This window comes from Sciurus vulgaris, assembly GCF_902686455.1.
Source record: "Sciurus vulgaris genome assembly, chromosome: 10".
NCBI lineage: Eukaryota > Metazoa > Chordata > Mammalia > Rodentia > Sciuridae > Sciurus > Sciurus vulgaris.
This window is the reverse complement of record NC_136470.1, coordinates 25,724,606-25,738,539: the sequence shown is the minus strand read 5'-3', so window position 1 is coordinate 25,738,539 and position 13,934 is coordinate 25,724,606. Positions and strand designations below refer to the sequence as shown.

The window sequence follows — 13,934 nt, the reverse complement described above, 5'->3', positions numbered from 1 at the left end:
CATGAGAACCTCAAAGCTCCTTTCCCCAAATCTATAGACTATTCCATATGGCCAAGACAGCATGACTATACTTTAGTGAAAATAGAATGGAATCAACACCTTCATTACCTTCAAAAACAAAGAAGAGGAACAAAAAATGATCATAAATAAAAACCTTAACAAAGCAATAAGTGATCTTATTTGTGAGATTTTGTGTAACATACCATATCTTGTTAGCCTATATTTTACTTATGGCTTCCAGTTTACTCACTTTAAGTCTTTGATTTTTAGTGAAAAAATAATATGAGGTGAGATAACAAAAGTAAGCCACAGCAAGATTTACCTGAAATTGTTAGTGGCATAGGAAAAATATACATTAATGTTACTTACTAGGAAGTTCTGGTGGAGAAGTTGGGACCAAAGTTGGCTCTGGATAAAGACTCTGATTACAAATCCCATATGTTAGGTTGATGTCATCCAATGCAATGTCACTCAAGATCTGATTTTTAAAAGCATTAAAACTAACCTGAAATTCAGAGAGGTATATAAAGTGATTCCATTCAAATATTTTCTGACCTGAGTCTTCTTGTGACCCAAAATCCTCTGGAAAAACAATATTTCCATTTCTAAACAAATGATGGCCAGTTACTACATAGTGAAATATTGATGGGTTGTTAATTTTTAAGTCCTTCTGATGAGACCATTTTTCTTATTATGTGGACTTATTGGCTAAATTTTTATTTGTGCCTACATATATGTGTGTGTGTATGTGTGTGTTACTTGTATATAAATAGATATTTGTAGGTATTTTACATATATTAATATATTCTTATACTATATTCATTACTAATGCTAAAGTATAATTTATAAATTAGGCATGTAAGATATTAACAATAATTGCAAAATGAAATAATAAAATAAGACAATTAGAGCAATATACTGAATATACTAAATATATACTAAACATACTGCATTGTTAACTTCTGGGAAAAAAGGCAAAAGCAAGGGAAGGAAAGAAAGAGAGATGAGAGGAATATGATAAGGGTCATTGATTACCACCTGTCTTATATCATGTGACAGGGAGAACTGAAGTCTTTGATGGTCACCGTGTTCGTCTAAACATACATCTTACAAAAGTGTTATAATCTTGTTTAAAATCACCCATTAGAACATTGTTAATTTGGTCAAACTAATAGGATATTATCCTATATTTCCATTGAAAAAACCCTTAGGAAAAGAACACATTAAACTGTTATCTGAAAAATTAATTCACCTTAACGTGAAATAAATGATCAGCCACCTCCCAACGATACAGCTCATAGAATTTGTTTCTAAAGGAGACAAATGGAGATTAAACCAGAGTGGGGCAGGGGAATGGATACCAGTGGTCATGAATGTCCTAAAAGGAAAGGGCAATTCCCCAGAAAAAGTGCAGGGCTGACCCGGGTGGGGTTTGTGATAAGTTGGAAGTCTTGGGGAAGTAGGGAATGTAGGGAAACATGTTTGGTCTATTCTAGAAATTTGCTGAAGAAGGAAGTTGAAATCTCCCATGAGTTTTCTATGGATTTTATTGGTCAGGTAAACTTTCATGTAGCAAAATCTTCCTCAATAAGTGTTTTTTAATAAGACAATGAGGCAGATGGACTCTGGTCACTGAGCCTGCCTGCTTCCCGCCCTCCCCTCTGCAGAGGGACACCAGATACCGCGCCTGTTCCATGCACTGACTCTGTGAGCCCTCCCTTGGGCTCCCCAGCTTCTTTGGAGGCTGGTGCAGGCATTTTGAATTATTACTGAGAGTGTGGCCATCATCATTGGAAGGGCAGCTCCCTTCCTGAGACACCTACTGGAGACAGGAGGCCCTTTGACAGGTACCTCTATTTACTCACATACATCCTACACTCTTCCCCATTCTCTTCATTCATCACTAGAAATTCTGTAAATAATAATCAAACTCATTATGTTTATTACAATAATGTTAAAGTCTTTATAGGGGCTCTCTGGTTCAGGGCTGCATTTTCTTTGTATTGAGTGCTGCTAAAGTTGACCTCCCCTTCAAAGGAGAGGTACTGGAAAACTGCAGGGTCACAACGAGCCTGCAAGGGGGAAATTTCAGTACCTCAGATCTTCACTGCTAGAGGGGACTATACAGAGACAATATGAAAAAACAGGGGAAGAAAGTGTCTCTAACAAACCAAGATGCTATTTTGATAGAATCCAATGACAGCATGACAGAAGAAATGACAGAAAAAGAGTTTAGAATCTGCATAATTAAAATGATTCGTGAAGCAAAAGATGAGATAAGAGAGAAAATGCAGGCAATGCATGATCACTCCAATAAACAGTTAAAAGAACAAATGCAGAAAGCAAAAGAATACTTCAATAAAGAGATAGAGATTCTGGGGAAAAAAAAGAAATACTTGAAATGAAAGAAACAATAAGCCAAATGAAACCTCAATAGAAAGCATCACCAAAGGAAGAGATCTCGTGGAAGACAGAATCTTAGAAAACGAAGACAAAATATTTAATCTTGAAAATAAAGTTGAACAAACTGAGAAGATGTTAAGAAGCCATGAATGGAAACTCCAAGAATTATGGAATAGCATGAAAAGACCAAATTTAAGAATTATTGGGATTGAGGAAGGCACAGAGATACAAACAACAGGAATGAACAACCTGTTCAACAAAATAATATCAGAAAATTTCCTGAACCTGAAAAATGAAATGGAAAATCAAATACAAGAGGTTACAGAACACCAGGTGCACAAAATTACAACAGATCTACACCAAAGCACATTATAATGAAAATACCTCACATACAAAATGAAGATAGGATTTTAAAGGCTACAAGAAAAAAGTGTCAGATTACTTATAAGGGGAAACCAATAAGAATATCAGCAGATTTCTCAGCCCAGACCCTAAAAGCAAGAACATGGAACAATATATTTCAAGTTCTGAAAGAACATGGATGCCAACCAAGAATCCTATACCCAGCAAAACTAATCTTCAGATTTGATGATGAAATAAAATCTTTCCACAATAAACAAAAGTTAAAAGAATTTACAAATAGAAAGCTTGCACTACAGAACATTCTCAGCAAAATATTTTGTAAGGAGGAAGTGAAGACAACAATAGTAGTCAGCAAAGGGAGGAACTACCCTAAAGGAAAAGCCAATCAAAGAAAAGCCAAGTCAAGTTAAAAAACAAAAATAAGCCAAAATGACCAGGAATACAAATCATATCACAATAATAACTCTGAATGTTAATGTCCTAAACTCAATGATCAAAAGACATAGACTGGCAGATTGGATTAAAAAGAAAGACCCAACAAAATGCGGCCTTCAAGAGACTCATCTCATAGAAAAAGACATCCACAGACTAAAGGTAAAGGATAGGGAAAAACATAGCATGCACATGAACTCAGTAAAAAAGAAGGGGTCTCCATTCTCATATCAGATAAAGTGGACTTCAAACCTAAGTTAGTTAGAAGGATTAAAGAAGGACATTTCATACTGCTTTAGGGAAGCATAAAATAGCAAGATATAACAATCATTAAATATTTATGCTCCAAACAATGGAGCATCTATGTACATCAAACAAACCCTTCTCAATTTTAAGAATCAAATAGATCAAAACACAATAATAGTGGGGGACTTTAACACAATGCTCTCACCAATGGATACATCCTCCAAACAAAAACTGAACAAAGAAACTATTGAACTAAATAATGCAATCAATGATATAGACTTAATTGACATTTACAGAGTATTTCATCCATCATTGAGCAAATATACTTTCTTCTCAGCAGCTCATGGATCCTTCTCCAAAATAGACCATATGCTATGCCACGAAGAAGCCATTAGTAAATACAAAAGATTAGAGATACTACCTTGTATCCTATCAGACCATAATGGAATACAATTAGAAATAAAAGATAAAATAACAAACAAAAACTACTCCTACACCTGGAGTCTAACAGATATGCTATTGAATGATACAATGATAACAGGAGACATCAAGGAAGAAATTTAAAAATTCTTAGAGGTAAATGAGAACAATGACACAACATATCAAAATCTCAGGGACACTCTGAAAGCAGTACTAAGAGGAAAGTTCATTGCATTGAGCTCAAACATTAAAAAAATAAAAAGTCAACAACTAAATCACCTACCATTACATCTCAAAGCCCTAGAAAAAGAAGAACAGACCAACACCAAAAATAGTAGAAGACAGGCAATAATTAAAATCAGAGTTGAAATCAATGAAATTGAAGCAAGAGAAACAATTCAAAAAATTGACAAAACAAAAAGTTGGTTCTTTGAAAAAGTAAACAAGATTGATAAACCCTTAGCCACACTAATAAAAAGAAAGAGAAAGAAAACTCAAATTACTCATCAAGGAAAGAAAATTTTAGATCAATATCCCTGATGAACATAGATGCAAAAATCCTTAACAAAATACCGCAAATCACATACAAAAGTATATTAAGAAGATAGTGCACCATGTTGAAGTGGGGTTATCCCAGGGATGCAAGATTGGTTCAATATCAGAGAATCAATAAAATAATTAAGCACATCACAGACTTAAAGTTAAGAGTCATATGATTATTTCAATAGATGTTGTGAAAGCTTTTGATAAAATACAGCACCCCTTCATGCTTAAAACACTAGAAAAAATAGGAATAGTAGGAACATACCTCAACATTGTAAAGACTATCTATGCTAAGCCCACAACCAACATCATTCTTAATGGAGAAAAACTGAAAGCATTTCCTCTAAAAACTGGAACAAGGCAGAGATGCCCTCTTTTACCACTTCTATTCAACATCATCCTTGAAACACTAGCCAGAGCAATTAGACAGACCAAAGAAATTAAAGGGATACAAACAGGAAAATAAGAACTCAAGTTGTCATTATTTGTCAATGACATGATTCTATATTCAGAGGATCCAAAAAACTCTACTAGAACCCTTCTAGAACTAACAAATGAATTCAGCAAAGTAGCAGAATATGAGGGTTTTCAAGATGGCGGCCTAGAGGGTGGCTGCATTACGTGTTGCTCCAGAACTCAGGATTCAACAGAGGAGATATTGAGACGCTTGGGACCAACTCAAAGTAGCCGGGTGACTCTCACCCCCTGGGGGGGCATCCCGGATGGGACGGGGGTCCCGGAACGCAGGAAACTTTGTGAAGTAGAACTGCCGGCGAGACGCCCCTCCCCCCGCTGGAGCGCCACAGAGGAGGCCGCTCGGCACAGCGCTGGGACTCGGAGCAGCCACTGGGGCTCCGGCGGCTGCCCGGGGGAGGAGTGGCGGGGAGAACTGTGTGGACTCAGGACACCGGGGCCTGCCCTGAGGAGGAGGAGAGGAGCGTGGCCACTTGGATTCGGAGAGACTGCGCCAGAGCTGCAGGCGGTTGCCAGAGGAGAAGCCGCGCGGCGAGCTGTTTGGAATCAGAACGACGCTTCTGAACACCGGGGCCTGCCCTGAGGACGAGGAGGAAGAGCAGCGGCCGCTTGGATTCGGGGCCTGCCCGGAGGAGTAGGAGAAGGAGGAGAAGGAGCGCGGCGGGTCCTTTGGACTCGCAGTGACTGCATTAGCGCTCCAGGCGGCTGCTCAGAGGAGAAGGCGAGTGGTGAGTTGTTTGGTCTTAAAGTGACAGCTCCTGAACACAGGGGGGCTGCCTGGAGGAGAAGCGTGGTGGGACGCTTGGTCTTGAGGGACCACACCAGAGCTCCGGGCGGTTGCCCAGAGGACCCGTGCAGCGGGTCACGTGGATTCAGAGCCACTCAGAGGGACTGCTCCTGAACACCCGGGGGGTTAGCTGGAGAAGGAGGAGGAACGGGCAGGGTCACGTCGACTCGGAGTGATTGATTGCCCCGGGCTACGGGTGGTTGGTGGGAGGAGGAGGCACGAAGTGAGTTTCTTGGACTCCTAGTGACCGCACCGGCATACTGGGCGGCTGTCTGGAGGAAGAGGCCTGTGGCGGGTCTCTGGGACTCAGAGCGATTGTTCGGGGCCACAGGTGGCTGCTCAGAGGAGGGGCCACGCAGCCAGGTGATTAGGTGCAGAACAGGGTCCCAGGATCTAGGAGGCTTCTGGGTGGAAGAGCCGCACAGAGACAGGCTTAGGGCGGAGCGAAGGTTCCAGGCCTATGGGCAAATTCTCTGAGGAGGGGCAGCCTAAGGAGATTCATCTGCGAAGGGTGAGGCTCCCAGGCCCAGGAGGTAGGGCCGGGCCCCTGGAAACTTTGCAGAGGAAGGCAGCCCAGCCCAGGCAGTAGCTGTAAATTGAGGGGAACCTCTAGGAGGAAACTGACCAGCGAGACCTCCCCACCGGGTGAGTCTTCCCTGCTGGGTGAGGTTTCCCACAAGGACGGTAAAACCAGAGACTTAGGCCCAAACAGGCCTTGCCTCAGCCCACAGCCTAGGTCCCCTTTGGATGACCATTGGTCAACAAGTGGAGGCACCTCTGCCCACTAGCAGGGAATATACCCCACCTGGAGGCCACCACTCTTAGAGAGGCAGCTTCCTTGTGGAGCACCGCATTATCAACCTCCTCCAAGACTTCAGCCTACTGAAGGCTAAGAGGGGATATATATAGAAATCTTCAGGGTCATTGTAAATCAACAGAGGAAATCTGCAACATCTCAGCGGTCCACTGATATCTGAACAACATGAGAAAACAAGGAAAGAAAATGCTGCAAACAAATCTAGATGTTACATCAATAAAACCCAATGACAGCATGGCAGAAGAAATGACAGAAAAGGAGTTCAGAATGTACATAATTAAAATGATCAGAGAAGCAAACGAGGAGATGAAAGAGCAAATGCAAGCATTGAATGATGAGATGAAAGAGCAAATGCAAGCATTGATTGATCGCACCAATCGACAGTTAAAAGAGCAAATACAGGAAGCAAAAGATCATTTCAATAAAGAGTTAGAGATATTGAAAAAAAACCAAACAGAAATCCTTGACATGAAGGAAACAATAAACCAAATTAAGAACTCCATGGAAAGCATATCCAATAGGATAGAACACCTGGAAGACAGAACCTCAGACATTGAAGACAAAATATTTAACCTTGAAAACAAAGCTGAACAAACAGAGAAGATGGTAAGAAATCATGAACAGAATCTACAAGAACTATGGGATATCATGAAAAGGCCAAATTTAAGAATTATTGGGATTGAGGAAGGCCTAGAGAAACAAGCCAAAGGAATGAACAACCTATTCAATGAAATAATATCAGAAAATTTCCCAAATCTGAAGAATGAAATGGAAAATCAAGTTCAAGAGGCTTACAGGACTCCAAATACACAAAATTACAACAGACCCACACCAAGGCACATTATAATGAAAATACCTAACATACAAAATAAAGACAGAATTTTAAAGGCTGTGAGAGAAAAGAACCAAATTACATTCAGGGGGAAACCAATACGCATATCAGCAGATTTTTCAATCCAGACCCTAAAAGCTAGAAGGTCCTGGAACAACATTTTTCAAGCACTGAAAGAAAATGGATGCCAACCAAGAATCTTATACCCAGCAAAACTTACCTTCAAATTTGACGATGAAATAAAATCCTTCCATGATAAACAAAAGCTAAAAGAATTTACAAAAAGAAAGCCAGCATTACAGAACATTCTCAACAAAATATTCCATGAGGAAGAGATGAAAAACAAAGAAGCAAATCAGCAAAGGGAGGAATTATCCTAAAGGAATTGTCAAATAAAGGAGGAAACAAGTTGTGTCAAACAAATAAATAAACAAAATTTTAAAAATGAACCAAATGACCGGGAAACCAAATCATTTCTCTATAATAACCCTGAATGTTAATGGCCTGAATTCATCAATCAAAAGACATAGACTGGCAGACTGGATTAAAAAGAAAGATCCAACAATATGTTGCCTGCAAGAGACTCACCTCATAGAAAAAGATACCCATAGATTAAAGGTGAAAGGATGGGGAAAAACATACCATGCACATGGACTCAGCAAAAAAGCTGGAGTATCCATCCTCATTTCCGATAATGTGGACTTCAAGCCAAAGTTAGTCAGAAGGGATAAAGAAGGTCATTTCATACTGCTTAAGGGAAGCATAAATCAGCAAGATATAACAATCATAAACATCTATGCCCCAAACAGTGGCTCATCTATGTATGTCAAACAAATCCTTCTCAATTTCAGAAACCAAATAGACCACAACACAATAATACTAGGTGATTTTAACACGCCGCTCTCACCACTGGACAGATCTTCCAGACAAAAATTGAGCAAAGAAACCATAGATCTCAACAACACAATCAATAATTTAGACTTAACGGACATTTATAGAATATTCCATCCAACCAAGAATGAATACACTTTCTTCTCAGCAGCACATGGATCCTTCTCTAAAATAGACCATATATTATGCCACAAAGCTAATGTTAGCAAATACAAGAAGATAGAGACACTAGCATGTATTCTATCAGATCATAATGGATTGAAGTTAGAAATAAATGAAAGAGTAAAACACAGAAACTATTCCAACATCTGGAGATTAAACAATATGCTATTATATGATGAATGGATAACAGAAGATATTAGGAAGGAAATTAAAAAATTCTTAGAGGTAAATGAGAACAAAGAAACATCATATCAAAATCTCTGGGACACTATGAAAGCAGTACTTAGAGGGAAATTTATTTCATGGAGCGCATTTAATAAAAGAAGTAAAACTCAACAAATAAACAACCTAACACTACAGCTCAAAGCCTTAGAAAAAGAAGAACAGAACAGCACCAAAAGTAGTAGAAGACAGGAAATTGTTAAACTCAGAGCTGAAATCAATGAAATTGAAACAAAAGAAACAATACAAAAAATTGACAAAATAAATAGTTGGTTCTTCGAAAAAATAAACAAAATTGATAAACCTTTAGCCACACTAACAAAGAGAAGACGAGAGAAAACCCAAATCACTAAAATTCGGAATGAACAAGGAAATATCACAACAGACAGGATGGAAATACAAAACATAATTAGAAGCTATTTTGAAAATCTATACTCCAACAAAATAGAAAATTTCGAAGACATCAACAGGTTTCTAGAGACATATGAATTGCCTAAACTGAATGAGGAGGACATAAACAATTTAAATAGACCAATTTCAAGTACTGAAATAGAAGAAGTCATCAAAAGCCTACCAATAAAGAAAAGTCCGGGAACAGATGGGTTCTCAGCCGAGTTCTACAAAACCTTTAAGGAAGAGCTCATTCCAATACTTCTCAAAGTATTCCATAAAATAGAAGAGGAGGGAACCCTCCCAAACTCATTCTATGAAGCCAATATCACACTGATACCTAAACCAGACAGAGACTCATCAAGGAAAGAAAATTTCAGACCAATATCCTTAATGAACATCGACGCAAAAATTCTCAACAAAATTTTAGCAAATCGCATACAAAAACATATTAAAAAGATAGTGCACCATGATCAAGTGGGTTTCATCCCAGGGATGCAAGGTTGGTTCAACATCAGGAAATCAATAAACGTAATTCACCATATTAATAGACTTAAAGTCAAGAATCACATGATTATTTCAATAGATGCAGAAAAAGCATTTGATAAAATACAGCACCCCTTCATGCTCAAAACACTAGAAAAAATAGGGATAGTGGGAACATTCCTTAATATTGTAAAGGCCATTTATGCTAAGCCCATGGCTAATATCATTCTAAATGGTGAAAAACTGAAAGCATTCCTCCTAAAAACTGGAACAAGGCAGGGATGCCCTCTTTCACCACTTCTATTCAACATCGTTCTTGAGACTCTGGCCAGAGCAATTAGACAAACCAAAGAAATTAAAGGGATACGAATTGGAAAAGAAGAACTCAAACTATCCCTGTTCGCTGATGACATGATTATATATTTAGAGGAACCTGGAAATTCCACCAGAAAACTCTTAGAACTCATAAGTGATTTCAGTAAAGTAGCAGGTTACAAGATCAATGCCCATAAATCCAACGCATTTTTATACATAAGTGATGAATCTTCAGAAAGAGAAATTAGGAAAACTACCCCATTCACAATAGCCTCGAAAAAAATAAAATACTTGGGAATCAATCTCACAAAAGAGGTGAAAGACCTCTACAATGAGAACTATACAACACTAAAGAAAGAAATTAAAGAACACCTTAGAAGATGGAAAGATCTTCCATGTTCTTGGATAGGAAGAATTAATATTGTCAAAATGGCCATACTACCTAAAGTGCTATACAAATTCAATGCAATTCCAATTAAAATCCCAATGACGTACCTTACAGAAATAGAGCAGGCAATTATGAAATTCATCTGGAAGAATAAGAAACCCAGAATAGCTAAAGCAATCCTTAGCAGGAAGAGTGAAACAGGGGGTATTGCAATACCAGATCTTCAACTCTACTACAAAGCAATAGTAACAAAAACGGCATGGTATTGGTACCAAAATAGAAAGGTAGATCAATGGTACAGAATAGAGGACACGGACACAAACCCAAATAAATACAATTTTCTCATACTAGACAAAGGGGCCAAAAATATGCAATGGAGAAAAGATAGCCTCTTCAACAAATGGTGCTGGGAGAATTGGAAATCCATATGCAACAGAATGAAACTAAACCCATATCTCTCACCATGCACGAAACTAAACTCAAAATGGATTAAGGACCTCGGAATCAGACCAGAGACCCTGCAGATTATAGAAGAAAAAGTAGGTCCAAATCTTCACCTTGTTGGTCTAGGACCAGACTTCCTTAACAGGACTCCCATAGCACAAGAAATAAAAGCTAGAATCAACCACTGGGATAGATTCAAACTAAAAAGCTTTCTCTCAGCAAAGGAAACTATCAGCAATGCGAAGAAAGAGCCTACAGAGTGGGAGAATATCTTTGCCAATCATACTTCAGATAGAGCACTAATCTCCAGAATCTATAAAGAACTCAAAAAACTCTACTCCAAGAATTCAAACAGTCCAGTCAACAAATGGGCTAAGGAAATGAATAGACACTTCACAGAAGAAGATCTACAAGCAATCAACAAACATGGAAAAATGTGCAACATCTCTAGTAATAAGAGAAATGCAAATCAAAACCACCCTAAGATTCCATCTCACCCCAATTAGAATGGCGATTATCAAGAATACGAGCAACAACAGGTGTTGGCGAGGATGTGGGGAGAAAGGTACACTCATACACTGCTGGTGGGACTGCAAATTAGTGCAGCCACTATGGAAAGCAGTGTGGAGATTCCTTAGAAAACTTGGAATGGAACCACCATTTGACCCAGCTATCCCACTCCTTGGCCTATACCCAAAGGACTTAAAATCTGCATACTACAGAAATACAGCCACATCAATGTTCATAGCTGCTCAATTCACAATAGCCAGACTGTGGAACCAACCTAGATGCCCTTCAATTGATGAGTGGATAAAGAAAATGTGGTATATATATACTATGGAATATTACTCAGCCATAAAGAATGATAAAATTATGACATTTGCAGGCAAATGGATGAAATTGGAGAATATCATGCTAAGTGAGATAAGCCAATCTCAAAAAGCCAAAGGACGAATGATATCGCTAATAAGTGGAGGTTGACACATAATGGGGTGGAGGGAAGGGTTAGAGTTAGGGTTAGGGAGGGGGGCAAGTATGGAGGAAGGAACTACTGTATAGAGGGTAAAGAGGGGTGGGAGGGGTGGGGGGAAGGGAAAAAAATAACAGAATGAATCAAACAACATTGCTCTATGTAAATTTATGATTACACAAATGGTATGCCTTTACGCCATGTACAAACAGAGAAACAACATGTATCCCATTTGTTTACAATAAAAAAAAAAAAGTAGCAGAATATAAAATCAATAAACATAAATCTAATGCATTCCTATTCATAAGTGATGAATCCACTGAAAGAGAAATTAGGAAAGCCACTCCATTCACGACAGCCTCAAAAAAATAAACAAACAAACTTGGGAATCAATCAAACATAAGAAGTGAGAGACCTCTACAATGAAAACTACGGAACACTAAAGAAAGAAATTAAAGAAAACCTTAGAAGATGTAAAGATCTCCCATGTTCTTGGATAGGCAGAATTAATATTGTCAAAATGGTCAATCTACCAAAAGTGCTATGCAGATTCAATGCAATTCCAATTTAATTCTCAATGACATTCCTCATAGAAATAGAGAAAGCAGTTATGAACTTCATGTGGAAGAATAAGAGACCTCAAATACCCAAAACGATCCTTAGCAGGAAAAGTGAAGCAGGAGGTATCACAATACCACACCTTAAACTATACTACAGAGCAATAGTAACAAAAACAGCATGGTGTTTGCATCAAAATAGACAGACTAATGATACAGAATAGAAGACACATGTATTTGACTTATAAATGCACTAGGCAAAGGAGCCAAAAATATACAATGAAGAAAAGATAGCCTGTTCAACAAATGTTGCTGGAAAAACTAGAAATTCATATGCAGTAAAATGAAATTCAACTTCTATCTCTCACCCTTCACAAAACTCAACTCAAAATGAATCAAGGACTTAGGAATTAGACCAGAGACCCTGCATCAAATAGAAGACAAAGTAGGTCCAAATCTTCATCCTGTTGGCTTAGGATCAGACTACCTTAACAAGACTCCCAAAGCACAAGAAATTAAAGCAAGAATCAATAAATGGAATGGACTCAAACTAAAAAGCTTTCTCTCAGCAAAGGATATTATCAATAACGTGAAAAGAGAGCCTACTGAATGAGAGAGAATCTATTCCCACATACTTCAGATAGAGCACTTACCTCCAAAATTTATAAAGAACTTACAAAACTTTGCACCAAAAATACAAAGAATCGATACAATAAATGGGCCAAGGAACTGGACAGACACTTTACAGAAGAACACATACCGGTGATTAATAAATATATGAAAAAGTGTTCAACATCTCTAGTAATTAGAGAAATACAAATTAAAGCAACTCTAAGATTTCATCTTACTCCAATTAAAATGACTGTTATCAAGAACACAAACAATAATAGATGTTGGTGTGAATGTGGGGAAAAAGGAACACTTGTACATTGCTGGTGGAGTTGCAAATTGGTGCAGACACTCTGGGAAGTAATGTGGAGAATCCTCAGAAAACTTGGAATGGACCCACATTTTGACCAGTTATCCCACTCCTTGGTTACACCCAAAGGAATTAAAATCGGCATACTACAGTAATGCAGCCACATCAGTGTTTATAGCAGCTTAGTTCAAATAGCTAGATTGTGGAACCAATCTAGATGCTCTTCAACAGAGGAATGAATAAAGAAACTATGGTATATATACACAGTGGAATATTATTCAGCCACAAAGAATAATAATATTATGGCATTTGTAGATAAATGGATGGAGTTGGAGAATATTATGCTAAGTGAAATAAACCAATCCCATAAAACCAAAGGCTTAATATTTTCCCTGGTAAGTGGGTGATTATATATAAGTGGAGTGGGGGGCTGGGAAATGAGAGAAGAATGGAGGAATTTTAGCTTATGTAGAAGGAAATGAGAGGGAGGGGGGTATGAAAACTGGTGGAATGAGACAGACATCATTACCCTATGTACATGTATGATTACACAAATGGTATGAATCTACATCATGTACAACTATAGAAATGAAATGATATACCCCATTTATGTACAATGAATCAAAATGCAGTCTGTAAAAAATAAAAAAAATAATAAAAAAATTAAAAAATTTTAAAAAGATATGAGGTTGCTAATTTCACATCACAAATACTTGTAATTGCATCTTTTTATTATAGCCATCCTAATATGCATGAAGTGGTATCTCATTGTGGTTTTGACAAGCATTTCCCTAACTACTAATGAAGCTGAGAATCTTTTTATGTATGCATTGGACATTTATATATTTTCTTATGTTCTGCATGTCAAAATCT

The 13,934-nt window shown here is 38.0% G+C and overlaps 1 protein-coding gene across 2 annotated transcripts in view; it reads right to left on the bottom strand.

The window, feature by feature from the left end:
• The window catches only part of TMPRSS15 (transmembrane serine protease 15), a gene marked incomplete at its 5' end in the record, with an annotated part of 139,087 nt that overhangs the window by 60,427 nt on the left and 64,726 nt on the right, over positions 1-13,934 (bottom strand). For both annotated transcript variants that reach the window (XM_079101223.1, XM_079101224.1), the window contains one exon: positions 370-505. In XM_079101223.1, coding sequence (XP_078957349.1) covers positions 370-505 — 136 coding nt within the window. The remainder of the gene's footprint in view (positions 1-369; positions 506-13,934) is intronic.